This window comes from Xenopus laevis, chromosome 5S (genome assembly GCF_017654675.1).
Source record: "Xenopus laevis strain J_2021 chromosome 5S, Xenopus_laevis_v10.1, whole genome shotgun sequence".
In the NCBI taxonomy this organism is placed as follows: Eukaryota; Metazoa; Chordata; class Amphibia; order Anura; family Pipidae; genus Xenopus; species Xenopus laevis.
The window spans coordinates 75,102,711-75,118,780 of record NC_054380.1 but is presented as its reverse complement, the minus strand read 5'-3'; the positions used below and the strand labels follow the sequence as shown (position 1 = coordinate 75,118,780).

Here is a 16,070-nt window from a genome sequence, read left to right as displayed (position 1 = left end):
ATCCTTTTGGAAGCAAAACCAGCCTATTTGGGTTTATTTAATGTTTACATGATTTTCTAGTAGTCTTGAGGTATGAAGATCCCAATTACGGAAAGACTTGTTATCCCAAAGCCCCAGGTCCTGAGTATTCTGGATAATAGGTCCCATACCTGTATTTCTATTAAGTTCCCACAAGCCCAAGGTGCAGGTTAGACTCCTGATAATGTATTGGGCACAGAGTGTTGGGCACAGAGCAGCTGGCACAAGAAGGGTAGGGGGAGAAAGTCAGGAACCGTCTAATAATAAGCCCCCCATATGAGCTAAGGGGGATTCTGGTCACATATTATATAGTATGGAATGAAGTGAAATGGTGTGCAAAGCTCTGTTCTACTCAGTGCTCAGTGATACCGCCTATATGGGCCTATACTGCATTTTCTACACAAGTAAATGAGCTTCACCACTGCACTGCTACCAGTCAATTACACATATTACTTAGCGACAAAACACCACCAAATTACTGCAATTCAATCAGAAGATTCTGATTAATGCAAACAATAAAAAAAACAACAATCTTGGACTGTGCCAGTAACTTTGCACGAGATTAACGTGGGGTGTGGGAGGAGCCAGAGTTAATGGGCGCAGCAGGAGCGCGGTTCCCCCATCTGTACCATCTGTCACAGCAGCAGCACGTGTCCCGGCTCTCCTGGGTGCGCACATTCACACCTGCCCATGTGTACGCAAACGTTACGCTGTCACCTCGCTGTCGCCCTCGGCCACAAGGGAGGTGACTAGACCTTTGCATTCCAGGGCTCTTGATAAAAGTCAGACGTCCCTGAGGGCAAGTTTCAGAGAGTCGGTGAAATCTGAACATTAGACAAGTCAGAGACACGGCCGAACTGTTCTACTATGGAGCCGAATCAACAGCGGAGTTGCGGTTCGTCATCAGACAGCAGTGCGACGGGCACTCCTCAGGGCAGGTCTGTATTACTGGCTACAACTACGGGAGCTTGCTAGGCTCATATTAATTAAAGTCTTGTTTGTGGTATCCCTTAGTTACAGCCAATTCTTATTCTGTATCATTTGGCCACTGGGGACAGTTTTATTAGGGAATACAGCAAGTATTATTATTCATCAAGTCAAAAAAGCTGCTACCAACTGTATTTTTTATATTCAATTCGTGTTATATGTCCATGAGGCACAGGGGAATTGTATCATTAACCCAATGACAAAAAGTGACAGAGGCATCACCAGGAGTCAGACTATTCGAGGCCTGTTGCCTTCAGTGCCTTCACCACAGCTCTTTTCTACATCGAGGAGACAACACAAGACACCCCTACATATATTAATAGATACAAAGTAGCAGTTAAAGGGGTTACGTTAACTTTTAGTATGTTATAGAATGGCCCTATTCCTAACAACCTTGCAATTGGCTTTTATTAATCTTTTTTATATATATAGTTTTTGCTTTTCCCTTCTGCCGCTTTCCAGCTTTCAAATGGGGTTCACTGGCCCCAGTAACCAAAAACTATTGCTCTGTGTTGCTAGGCTAAATGAGACCCTAGTAACCAGATAGCTGGTAAAATACCAAATGGAAAGCTGCTGAACATGAGCTAAGTAACTGTGAAACCATACAGAATTAAAAAAATGAAGACCAATTGTAAATTGTCTCAGAATATCATTGTCTACATCATATTAAATGTTAGTTTAAAGGTGAACTATCCCTTTAAACTGGATTTTTTATGCAGAATCCTTTATTCACATATATGAGAAATTAAGCATATAGTAGTAGTAGGAGAGCTGATCATCAAAAGGAAAGCTTTTTTGTAAAATGTAAATTCCTGTTTTTGGATTCCATCCAGTCTGGGACTATCAGGGCTTTGTTTTAGTTTGTATAGTTTACAGATTATACAGAATCATTTGAACATGGCTCTGTGGCCACTGGTTTTACCAAAAGCGGGTTCTTTACCAAATGTTGTTGTACTATATTCCAGCAATGTGGCAGTGTGGAGACCTTGGCATGATGCCCCTAGGACCCATGTGCAGAACCCACCAACAGCCCAGCAGCAGGTAATACTTTGCTTTTGACTTCAAACATTTTATTTTTGTAAATGCTAGCAATTCTTCAGTATTATTGTTATATGATATCAAAACAAATTCAGGCAACTTCTTATATCCTTTGTAGTTTTCATAGAGGGTTTATTGTGTCTTGTAAAATTGAGTCCCTGCTCCACAACTAACATGTCCTTTGTCTGAAGATGAAGTCCAGTGCCTTCAATATTGGGAAAAACTGCCCAGTATTTTGGCATTTTATTGGTTATTGGTTGTTTTTGTATTTAATACATATGTTAGGTGTATGTACCTGCACAATATTTTAATAATAACTAATCATTTTAATAATAACACAATGAAACCTCAGTTTTACATATCTATTTTTAAGTTTTCCCTCATTTTACATATTTTATTTGTCTTCCCACCTATTTATTATACATAATACATTTCCCACATTTTACACCATTTTTTCCGATCCCCTGAAAAACATAAAGTGGGGGTTCTACTGTAATAATAATCTCTCTGCTTTTTCTCACATTACCAGTATGTTATCTGCTATATAGGCATACATGCGCTTTTTTGCCCCTATCAACTTGAATGGCTGTACACAGGGCTACACAGCTTTTTTATTTCTATAAATAATAATTAGATAAATGTTCTGTGCTGCTAAATAGGCCTTAGCCTCTCAGTGGGTGAAATGATCACTAAACTCGTATCTGTTACAAAATATAAGACAAATATATGCCATGGAAGATGATCTTCATACATTTATTGACATCTGGTCACATTAGATATTAGAAAAACTAAGGGGGATAGGTAATAAAAAAGTGCAAAGTTTGCTAATGGTCTAATCAACTATATCAACCAATCAGCAGGTAACATTTAAATGTCACTTGTTTAAAAGCAAGCATTTTATTGTTGTAGGTTACTGCACCACCTGCACAAACTTTGTGCCTTTTGGTTTGTCTCATAAATAGGGTAACATTTTTCTTAGCCCCTCGAAGTTTATCATTTTCTTATCTTCCCTTTATTTTCTTTACCCCTTTCTAGTTCTACAGTGACAACCAGTCGCACATGAATGACAAAGGGAAACCTCCATCTTTTCAACATCCTGTTAAGTAAGTACTGGTATTTAGTGAAATGTAAAATGTAACTTATACTTCAGAACTGTCCCAGAAAAAATGTGTTATGAGGCTACAGAATTCCTACAAAAATGTAGCCATATACATAACATTGCCTTTAGGGTCAGGGCACACAGGCAGATTCAGGGAGAATCTCCTCTTATTGGGGCCGACTAATCTCCCCGAACTGCCACCCCTGCACTCAGAGAGATTCATTTCCGAAATTGCCTGAAGTTTCCTTTTGAGTTCCATCCCACCACCGATTTACATTTTAGCAGGCAGGAAGACAGGGGAGGCAGTTCGGGGAGATTAGTCCCCCCGAAAAAGAGGAGATTTGTCTCTGGCGACTAATCTCCCTTAATCTGCCTGTGTGCCCTGACCCTTAAATCAAAAATAAGAGCACCTGTCAGGGGATTTCAGTGTAAGTCTATGTGGGTTGTTTTGTGTGTTTTAGCTCTGCATTTTTGGGTTACTTAAAAATACAGTATGGTGATTAAAGCCTAGATAACATCTCTGTGTTCCATTACAAATAAGGTTTCCACACAGAGCCTGCCCATTTAAAAATTTTTAAACCATGTATAGGAACTGTTGGCCCATGTAGATGAACTTAATGGATATCTGATTGGTATCTGATCTGATTTGAGAGAAAAACCTTTAGGTTGAGGAGCAACTTTTTATATGTGGTGCATATTCAGTGGGGATGAACACTAGGATAAATATGCTATTAATTTAAGCTTTAGGTAGTTTGCACAAAGGTAACACATTTTCTTCCAATCTCTTGCAGGTTATTTTGGCCCAAATCAAGGTGCTATGACTTCATGTATCAGGAAGCCGAGGAATTATTGAGACATTTCCCTGTCCAAGCTACAATATCTCTTTACCAGGAGACAGACAGTGACTCTGAAGAGGAAGACATTTATGAAAATTAAATCTTGCACAGCTTCAGTTTAATGAAGTGGAGAAGAACAAAGGCCATTAATGTAAATAACAAGTTTCATGGATATTTGATACTTGAGCTAATTGATTCAGTTCAATAACCTGTGACCTCTCACAATGGACTTTATTTACACCTGAAATTGCAATGATACCTCCATGTTGGATGCCAAATCCTCAAAACTGTATAAAATTCTAAAACTTCTGAAGCCTAGACATCTGTTGCTACCTTATAAATGAACTAAAGCCCTCTTTTACAACTCTGGCAGGGTGACTTTATTTTCCAAAAAGCACTTTTTTCCCTTCAATTACATAATTTATATAATTTTTTTTAATTTGTAATGCTGTAAGATAATATTTATAATAAAAAGGCTAAAACACATATGTACCGGTATAACCTTTCTTCCTTTTCATATAAGCCTTTTTAGTATTAGGAATCACACTCAGTATATTCAAAGGGTTCTCTTACCTTTTTTATTGTCCTTTTTTATAATATATACTGTAGGTCTACTGTCTATCCTTAAATGGAAATAAATTTATGGATAAAGTGGATGTAAAAAGTGATGGATCCTTTCTAAACAGTAGGTTTTACCAGGGCCATCATCGTTAGTCTGTGCCAAAGGACCATGAAAAGGACAGGGCTTGAGGGTGGGTTTTGGATAGATCATAGGCAGATTTTAAGCCTTAACTGGGGTATGGCCTGGCATTTTTTCCCATTGTTGCCCTATTTTACTTGTTGGCAGGGCCTACCGGGTGAAAGATGAGCTAATAATTGGGGGGAGGGCCCTGCTAACTTGGTAATATGGGCATCATGGTTACTGATTGTGGCCACAAGCTTTACATGAAGTCATCTGTATAATCTCTATAATGAAATAGATTGCCCTCCACAGTAATTCATTCCAAGACAAGTACCATTGAGCTTCATTGCCAACAGCATACTGATCTTCAAGATATCTGCTTTTAATTAGATCCCCATCAGCATTTTAGCCTCTTAGCCCATTACATTGCTATTGCTATAGGTAGAGAATAATGAAGGCCTAGCATCCCCAAAAAGGTGTCAACTGCTATATATTTGTGTGTTATTATAAGTTTTCAAATGGAAAAACTTCTATTGGTAACATCTCTAAACAACTATTTCACCTTATTTCTACCCTCTCTGGGGGGCATCACAGGTGGGGGCTCATTGTGGTTCAGCAATTCTCTGGGCTTTCTCCATAGTTATGCCTCCTTTCCTAGATTGATCTGCAAGTAATTTTTCCTGCCTTGCAAGGACCACAGATGAGGGGTCATTTATTACCTTAGTGGACACAAGCTCAAGGAGCTCAAGAGCACTTTTACTTACTATTCTCTTCAGTACTGGCTCAATCTATTGGAACAATTTAGCAGAAGCCAAGAAACTAAAAGATCTTGATAAAAAGCATGCCATTGTTAGGATTAGGGTCTTAGCTGGAGTAAAGCTGTCTTCTGCTGCATTGTGTCAGAAACTAGAACCATCAGAAGTGTAGAAAGAGACAGATATGTACTGCTTTCAATAGCAGTTACATTAGAATGATGTCACATGGAAATAGTGAACATTTTCAGCAGGTAAAGATTCCACATTTTGCTATTATTGAGAATTTGTACTTTTTCACTATGAAAATGTCCACAGACTCCAGTGCATTTTGCAAATTTTCATAGGAAGGTTTTTTTTTTTTAAATGTTTTGTTACCCACATAAGAAACAATATTACGCAAGAAACCAAATGTCTCCTGTGACATTAACCTTGCAAAAAACTCATAAAGTTGCTTATAATCCCAATTTTCAATGATTTTGAAAAAAAAATAATAAGGTGCAGTTCATTAGGTTCATTAACTTGCCTGTAATTCCTACTTTAACAAGCTGTTTATGTTTATCGATTGTTCTTTTTTATGGTGTGACAAAAGAGTCTCGCTGGAACACCATTTTTAACATATTGCTAATGATGAACATATTAGAAATGTTCTGCTTGAACTTGGGCAGCTAATGGGTTATATTTATAGGTTTTACTGGATCAACTTAATAGTTTTTCTGCAGAATGAGTGTAATTTACAATTCTGTACATTCCTTTTTAAAGAGGAAATGTACAAGTATTATTATGTTAATGGTGTAAAATTAGCCAATTATCAATTCTCTTAAAATGTTCAAAGATAAAAGGAAAATGTGCCCTGTTTATAATTAGTTTTTCTTTTTACAATTTTAACACCAACATAAAGATATTAATTAGATATCCATGACATAAGTGATCCTCTATAAATAAGACAGAAAGAATAATGTGCATTTCCCCTGTGGCTGTCAACAGTTTCATCACAAAGTGTCACATAAGAGAAACACTAGAGAACACTGCAGCATGCTGTTGCTGATATCATTGGGAGCAACCATTATCCATTGCTAGCCATAGGCCAGAACTGTAGATTCTGTCTACAGTATTCAATATTTGGCGACATTGTGAATCTCATTATTTCTGGTGGAGAAAATCACATGGAGTAAATGTGTATCTCCCAGGATAAACTGAAACCCATGTGTATCAATAGTCTTATTAAGAGAGGTGCAGGTGAAAAAAAGTTTTGAGGAAAAGTTTTGCAGAAGAGAAAGTGGCAGGGAGACACACAGCATATTGGATAGTTGTCTCACTAAACACATTATACACCAATATGGGTGTTCTTGACAAAGAAAACCCTTTATTTGCAATAGATTGCAAATTGGATGAGAGATCGAGAAGTGTAGCTGAGTGTGTCATGGAAACTCTAATTTGATTGCAAGGGTCCTACAATTAGGGGCAAATTTGCATCTGGGCAGTTACCCATAGCAACCAATCAGGATAGCTTTTTCAGCCAACTCCAGGTAGAGGAATACAATTAGTTGCCATGGGTTACTGGCCAGGTGCATCTTTTTCCAGCGACCCGCAGAACTGAATTCTGCATTATGTGCACAGTGACAGGTAGATGCCATTTCTGTCACTGTTAAATACATTTGGGGGGGGTACAGTGGGCCTATAACGGCTTTTCAGTTTGTCTCCTTCTCCATTTAGATACCCTGTGCATAAGGGAAGGGTAATGTGGAAAGGCTTGGCCACAATTAACAGTGGATTAAATCTTGCTTAGCTTTTTTTCTATCTACTGTACTCCTCCATACCTAGGAAGATAGGTCCAATGCAATTAGAAGTGAATCCATCAAAAACATGCAAATGTCTATGTCTTCCGTCTTATGTGACAAACTTCCAAAGCAATGAATGGCTTACTATAGGTTTATGATGGCCACCGACTTGGAGAGAACTAAAACGGGCCAATAACTCCTACACTTATGGTGCTATTTATAAAGTGCATGCCAGGGTGAAAAATGGTATGCAGGTGACTATGTTTTTTGCATGTTTGCACTCTCCCCATATTTTGCATTACTGATGCAGCACTTCCCCCTTAATACAGCAAGCAGTATACATGAATGTCAGGCTTGGAGGGGCACAAAGCTATCCTCTATTCCGCCTTACAGTACATGTTTTTAGGGAGCCCTCTCCTTACTGCCCCCTCCCATGGTGCATAACAAGGCCCTGAACTAAAGTATTTAATGAATGAACACTAGGAGCCATGATTTTGCACCACTTGGTGTGTGGTGCACTTGGGTTAAAGGTCTTTGTAAATTAACATTTAACTGATTTCGGCACGATATAAGGTATGGGGATGTCTGTAGAATTCAGACATTCTGAATAAAACCTTTAATAAGAAATGGGATTTTCTTCTTGTTGTTAGAAGGAAGATGATGTTTCCCCTTTAATAGCTGCATGTGTTTTGAGTCCTGGATATCTGAAATTCTGTATCCCTTCAAGGACACACAACTAGAAATAATGTATGATGGATGGCACAGACGAGTCCTACCTCATGACTTGTTTATACACTGTGGCTTGTGGAAGAGCTCTGAGTTACCAGCACTCGTTCTCAATGGCTCCGTCTGGTCCCAGTACAGCAGAGTATGTGTTTACAAGAACTTTATTGCAAAAGAACTCTGCTGCAGCCCCTCTTTTTCATCTTTCCCACATAACTGCACAGCATGTGATTATGTTGGGAAGACATGTAAATTCCAAGAACTGTCACCTCTGTAAGTCTGGTTAACACATGCCATGAAGATAAGAGAGCAAATGTATATGCTCTGCCGCCATACCTTACAACCACTCGGGACTCCTATTTTACCACACAGGGGCACATCACAGTTTTTATTTCCCTCCAAGTACAATGCAACCTTAAATGTACACCATTTAAAACAGATTGCCCCTCAACAAGTAGAAAATGTAGATTTTTTACAGTGAAATATCTTTGCTTTCAGTGCCTACTCACATACTAGTAATATCCTGTAAGTCTTATGTATTGCATTGGTATAAAAGAAAAAACAATGCCCATGCAACATTTGTCACTTGTACAGCATGCCAGGGAGAGAGCAAGCTCAATAGTGACTGAGCCAGGGGTTACAGGGAGGTGGATCAGGCTTTAGAATGTCGTGGGTGCTAGAGTTAGAAAATGAATGTGTGTGGCCAACTTTTGTGTGGTCCTGTTAAAGCAAGCTCTGCCTCAGGCCCTCTGGACACTGCTCATAATAGAGAGTTACAAAGAGAAGTCTTGGTTCAGTGTTTTTGAACTTTCATTAATATTATTATTACTAATATTATTATTGTATTTTGATTTGATTTGGTATTGTTATTGGTTTTATGCCCACACTCTCATCATCTGAGTAATCTAAACATCTAAAACATCTTCTGAATAGGATAGATTATTTTTCTGCAGAATCCCCATAAAAATACAATTTGTCATTCAGCTGAATGCAGTGTGGAACAGTTACCCCACATGATTAAATGTCAATTTTAAATGTTTTAAATAATTTCTACTCTCATTTTGCCAAAATAGGTAATTTCTCCTCCTATACTAAATAACAAGATTTTAGCAAATCTGACAAGGTTTAATAGAGTAACATGGGAAGTTAGGTAGGAAAAAGACACAGTCCATCAAGTTCAAACTTTTAACTCTATTTTATCCTGCCTAGTTGATCCAGAGGAAGGCAAAAAAAAACATCTGAAGCCTCTCCATTTTGAATCAGAGGGGGAAAAAATTCCTTCCTGACTCCAGAATGGCAATTGGACTAGTCCCTGGATCAACTTGTACTATGAGCAGAGCCGGGACAACCCAGCCAGGCACCCTAGGCAACCTGGCCGGGCACGGCGCCGGCTGAGTGCGCATGCGCGAAACGGTGATCTGGTGCAGAAAGGTTGCCAAGCCGAACAACAAGAACTGCATAAAAAAGGTTTATAAGTCTGCCTAAAAATAACTGTTATCCATAGAAAAAGTCAACAGGAGAAAGCACCTGAAACTGATCAAGCTTTATGTTCCTGGTTTTTGTACAGAGTTATGCCCTCCTCTGTTAATACAAAGTCAGACCTACTGCTTCATATAATCTGATCATTTATAATTACATTTATAACTAAACATTATGATCACTAATCTGTCCACCATTCCACCATTGTGCCAATTATGTAAAGAATACTAGTAAAATCTGCCTCTTTCTACCGTTTAATGTATTTGACATTGTATTTTCTTTGTCTAAATCCATTTTGGAAAAGCTTTCAACCCTTAACATTAAATATATTTTGTCTCCAAGCTGTAAATTAGAATATTTTTTTTAAAAATTCTTGTGGGCCTGAAATACAAGTTATATTGCCACAGTCTTTCTCAAAAATACACCAGCTAAAGTGATTTTCAATTTGTTACTATGTCAACATGTAATGAATAACTAGCTTGCAAAACAAATGGTTTATTAAATTACGTTAACATCTATCATTTCACAAACCCTTTGTCTTCCATTTTTACATTTTCATATCTAATGGCATATTGAATACATTTTAGGAACTTTAGAACTATAGTCATTGAAATGATACATTCTGCTTCTGAGGGGGATAAAACAGCATCTCATTTATCTCTGGCTCAGAAAGTCTAACATAATTTTAAAATATGTATTTTATTGTGTCCTATAACCTGTATAGTGAATTTAATAAAGCAGGAGAAATGTCCCCGATTAATTAGACGTGCTTATTAACCTAGACCTTTATAAGATCTTTCATAAGGAAATTAGCTGGTATTGTATGTTTTTATTCTGCTTGATGCCATGGATGTTACATTTTCAGATTTCACTAAAGGATTTATTGCTATAAGATAAATGTACTCGATTGTCTGTTAATTATTATAATATATATATATATTAAATATATATTAAGGATTGTATACCCTTAATGTTATCAAGTAAGCCGATATTTAAGTTATAGCTATAGAGCACAATGAGCCCTGAGTGGTTCTTCATACCATTATAGTAGTGATTCTTAGGGGCATATTTATCAAGGGTTGAATTTCGAATTGAAAAATCTTCGAAATTCGAATTCAAAAAGACCAACTGAAATTAAGTCAAAGGGTTTTTTTTGGTCCAATACACAAAAAATAGCTCGAAATTCGAATTTTTTTCAATTGAAATTCACCTCGACCTTTGATAAATCTGCCCCTTAATGATATGTAGCCTGGTTTGCACAATTTTAGGTTCTCAAGTAGTGAATGTATTCTCCTCTTCAGATCGCAAATTATCTGATATCTGCCTGATGATCAATTGAACATTTAGAGGATGATATATCTGTAATATTTAGAACTGATGATCTGGTATATTTGCTATTTCCAGTTCGATTTTAAATTCACGTGAACTGCACGTTTTTACTTTTTGCACTTTTTTATTGATGTTTCTATTCAGGCCCTCTCCTATTCATAATCCAGTCTCTTATTCAAATCACTGCATGGTTGCTAGGACAAGTTGAACCCTAGCAATGAGATTGCTTAAATGACAAACTGGAGAGCTGCTAAATGAAAAAATGAAAATTAGTTGCAAATTCTCTCAGAATATCACTCTCTACATCATACTCAAAGGTGAATAACCCCTTTTAGTTGAGGGCAAAAACAGGCTTTCCGGCTGTGTTATTTCTAGAAGTGCCTTGATGCCTCAATGTAATGCTGAGGCCAGATGGGGGAGCGTTAGCTGAGACACTTACCAGGGTAACCTCACTACTTGCTTGGGAAACACCAAAATCCTTTGACCAACTGACACTGAATGCACCAAGAACATAACTACACTGAGATACTTGGACAGGCAGCCAACTGTTTTGAACCTTACCATGATATCAGTATTGACAACATCAACAACCAAACCCAGTGCTAATTGCTAAGGCTAGGAATAAGTATACTGTGTATGAGGGGGAGGGGGGTTAATGTTGTGGTCCTTAGCTCTCCCACACTTATACGTAACCCTTGCAATATTATCTAAAAAATTTAAATTTGTTGGAACTCTTTCTGCTAAGGCTGCTTTCTAGTCTTCTATAATGTTCTTCAAACCACAGCCTGGTTTATAGTGGTACTGTCCCTTTTTAGCAGATATCAAATTGGTAAAAAAGCAAAACAAAAAAAGCAAGCTAAAATGTCACAGTATTTAAAAAATGAGTATGAACTGCAAATCATCTTACAATTTCACTACCTACACATCATACATAGAAGTTAACTTTAGATTGGAGAGAGGTGGTTTCCAAGATGGCGAGAGGCGTCATTCTGTCCAGAAGAGAAGTGTGTTGCATGTTGTGCAATGAGAGAGGTGTCTCATTCTACACCTTGGCTTGTGACCTGAGTCCCCTGGTGATTTCTTCATGATGTGTCCATTTGGCAGGGACAGACAGGTCAACCTCAGGCACACTTTCACCTAATGTGAAAGTGTTAAGATATGCTTAAATGTGTGCTCTCATACAGATCCCATAGTATCCAAAAATGTATATGCAGATCATCGCCTACGGCATCAGAGAAAGAAACAGAAAAAAATAACGCAATATGTTTCAATATCACACCAACACCCAGTGTCCAGGGTTTTTTTTAGGTGTATTTCCCCTTAAATTGCCACTGTTATTGGTGACATGCAAAGTTTCTCCAATTTTTCCACCACCATTTGGATGGATTGCCTACTTACAAACTGTAGGTATAGAATATGGCTTGTAGTGTTTAGCAGGTCTCTCCCATCTCCTGTCAGTTCCTCATGTTCCCATAGAGAGATATAAATCCAGGATAGTGTAACACCATTTATTAAAAAGTATAAAAAAGTTTAAAACAAATTTGCACTCACATTTAGAGTGAAGAATGCACATAGGAAAAGATATTTGCACAGGTTGCACTCTCGATCTAGGGGCCCTGCCGGCGTGTGTATCCCCCTCGTGGCTCTTCCTGTTTTTCCTGTGTAAAGTCACTTCCTGCCTTGGAATTTTCCCTGTTAGTATTTCATCTCCTTTTAATATATTCCAGTGTCTAGTCATAATTTTCCTGACTTCTTTTGCATATGGAGTATACGTAGAAATAAATGTGCAAGTATTTCCTTCTTTTGCCAATTTTCTCTCCTTAAGTTTTATTAAATCCTCCCTGTTTAATTTATTAACTTTGTCTCTAGATTTCTTTATTAGTTCCTGTTTGTAACCTCTTTGTTTAAATCTATTTGTTATGTGATCTAATTGCTTATCTAATTCCTTCGGATCAAAGCAATTTTTCTTCAGTCTACAGAATTGTCCATATGGGATATTATCTATCCATACCGGATTATGATTACTGGTGCAAAGAACATAATTATATACATCCACTTTTTTCAAGTAGGTTTTAAAATTGAGCAATTCTTAATTTATGTATATCTCTAAATCCAAGAAATTCACAGTTGATGAATCATATGTAAATGTGAATTCTAATTTCAGATCGTTCTGGTTAATACTTTCAACAAATTGCAAAAGTTCTGATTTGCTTCCCTGCCACACAAATATAATATCGTCTATAAAGCGTTTCCAGGCAACGAGACTCGCCCCCAGCTCTGGTAGGATGTTTTTCTCCTCCCAGTCACCCATAAAGATATTTGCATAGCTGGGCGCGAATCTCGTTCCCATGGCAGTGCCCCACAGTTGCAAATAATAACCATCCTCAAACCAAAAATAGCTATGTTTCAAAATATAAGAAATTGCATTTCATATAAATTATTTTTGGTTGTCTGGTAGAGTTTCATCTTGTTCTAAGTACTGCGATATTGCTTTTAGCCCCAGTTCATGTTGTATTGATGTATATAAGGCTTTAACATCTAGGGGCACATTTACTTAGTTCGAGTGATGGAATAGAATAAAAAAAAATTCGAATTTCGAATGATTTTTTTGGCTACTTCGACCATCGAATTGGCTACTTCAACCTTCGACTAAGACTTCAACTTCGAATCGAACGATTCGAACTAAAAATCGTTCGACTATTCGACCATTCAATAGTCGAAGTACTGTCTCTTTAAAAAAAACTTCGACCCCCTACTTCACCAAGTAAAACCTCCCGAACCTCAATGGAAGGTCCCCATAGGCTTTCTAACCAATTTCTGGTCGAAGGAAAATCGTCATTCGAAGTCGAAGGATTTAACTTCGACAGTCGAATATCGAGGGTTAATAAACCCTCGATATTCAACCCTAAGTAAGTGTGCCCCCTAATGTACATAAATTAGTTTCTTTAGTTATTTTTATATTCTGTAAGATTTGGATGGCATGGGTGGAGTCCCTTAGATATGTGGGTAATTCTGTTACATATCTCTGTAATATCATATCCACATATTCCGATAGATTACATGAGATTGAATTTATTCCTGATATTATCGGTCTTCCAGGTGGATTTCTTATATCCTTGTAATTTTTCGGTAGGCAGTAGAAAACTGGTATGTCTGTTTTTTTTTTGTATAAATAATCATATTCTTTCTGATCTAAAATACCTTCTTGTGTGGCTCGGTCAAGCATTTTCTTTAAGGTTAAATTAAACACTGTTGTGGGATTGCTTGTTAGTTTCCTATAGGTGCTCAATTAATTCTCTGCACATTTCTAAGTATCTTTGGGTGTCCATGATTACCACACCTCCTCCCTTATGTGGTAATATTTGTATTTTCCTTCAGTTTTTCTAGGGCTTCCTTTTCTCCTTTAGTTAAATTTTGCTTAATTGGTTTATTTAGCATTCTTTGTTCAAGTTCCCTTAAGTCTTTTTTTACCAGTTCCTCGTATAGTTGTATATAAGGTCCCTTTTCTTCTTTTGGGATATAGCTAGACTTATTTTTTAAACCAGTATGATAATATTTGGGCCCCATAGTAATCTGATACTGATACAGTGTCATGTAACATGATCTGCTCAATCGCTGTGTAATATCCCTTGGGATCAGGTGCTTATCAGTAAATTAAGCCCAAGCTGCCATGGATCAGGACAATCATATGCAAAGTCCACAAGACTGCAGCACACTGACAAATTAAATCAGTTTTGCTAAGTGATATTTATTGGCTCAAAATTTTAGTACACAAAGAATGGCAACGTTTCGGGCCATACAGGGCTCTTTATCAAGCCTGTAAACATGCCCTCAGCTTGATAAAGGGCCCTGTGAGGCCCTAAATGTTGCCATTCTTTGTCTGCTAAAAATCTGAGCCAATAAAAATCACATAGCAAAACTGATTTAATTTGTCATTGTACAGCAGTCCTGTGGACTTTAAAAGAAAGCTGCAGGCTCACGTGAGATTGAGCTACCGGTTATCCCATCTCTTAAGCAGAATGGCAAAAGAAAGAGAGTGAGGCTGCTTGCAGATTATGATAGACATAAATGCATGTGAAATGTTTCTTTGACCTTATCCAAGAATATAGAAGTAATCCATTTTATTGTACACACAACATCATCAGGCTGAAGATACAATAAATCTAATATTTATGAATCAAAAATCACTTTTGCACAGCAATGGCACACTTATGGGGGTATGTAATATGTGTCATTAGCGCAAAAAACGTTCGCAGACACCTTTGTGAACATTAGCGATAATGTTTACATCCTTTTTGTGCAGTGAGCGCTATTGAGGCAAACATTATCGCTAACGTTCGCAAAGGTGTCTGCAAATGTTTTTTTGCGCTAATCAGGGCCAGATATACTTTTTTTGCCGCCCCTAGGCACTTGCATCCTATCGCCCTCCCACATGTGCGCAACCCCATGCGAGTGCATGCGCCGGCCACCAGGTCCTAGTGCCTGCCGCCAAACGCAATTGCGCGAAACGAGCTTGTGCACTTGGCTCACAATGCTCCTTGCCACAAATCCGGGCCTGGCGCTAATGATGCATAAGTGTGCCATTGTTGTGCAAAAGTGATTCTTGATAAATATTAGATTTACTGTATCTTCAGCCTGATGATGTTGTGTGTATGATAAAATGTATTGCTTCTATATTCTAAGAAAAGGTCACATGGATACCAAATTACAATAATCTGCAAGCAGCCTCATTCTCTTTCACATTAGGTGACAGTGTGCCCGAGGTTGACCTGTCTGTCACTGCCAAATGGACACATCATAAAGAAATCAGGGGACTCGGGTCACAAGCCGAGGTGTAGAATGAGACACCTCTCTCATTGCACAACATGCAACACACTTCTCTTCTGGACAGAATGACGCCTCTCGGCATCTTGTAAACCACCTCTCTCCAATCTAAAATTAACTTCTATGTATGATGTGTGGACAGTGGAATTGTAAGATAATTTTCAGTTCATGCTCATTTTTTAAATACTGTGACATTTTAGCCTGCTTTTTTTTTTTAGCAATTTGCTATCTGCTAAAAAGGAGCAGTAGCACTATAAACCTATAAAGGCTGTGGTTTGAAGAACATTATGGAAGAAGACTAGAAGGCAGCCTAAGCAGAAAGAGTTCCAACAAATTAACATTTTTAAAAATAATAGGGTTAGGTACAGGTGTGGGAGAGCTAAGGACCACAAAATTGACCCCCTTCCCCCAATACACAGTATACTTATTCCTAGCCTTAGCAATTGGCACTGGGTTTGCTTGTTGATGTTGTCAATACTGATATCATGGTAAGGTTCAAAACAGTTGGCTGCCTGTCCAAGT

General features: G+C 37.8%; 1 protein-coding gene across 1 annotated transcript; it reads left to right on the top strand.

Annotated features, from left to right (window-relative positions):
- The first annotated feature begins 885 nt into the window (after positions 1-885).
- On the top strand, positions 886-4,464 carry ripply2.1.S (ripply transcriptional repressor 2 S homeolog). Its single transcript, NM_001088755.1, is given in 4 exon segments — positions 886-956; positions 1,971-2,046; positions 3,079-3,146; positions 3,934-4,464. Coding segments are annotated over 4 exon segments (360 nt in total). The 3' UTR covers positions 4,079-4,464.
- The last annotated feature ends 11,606 nt before the right edge of the window (positions 4,465-16,070 follow it).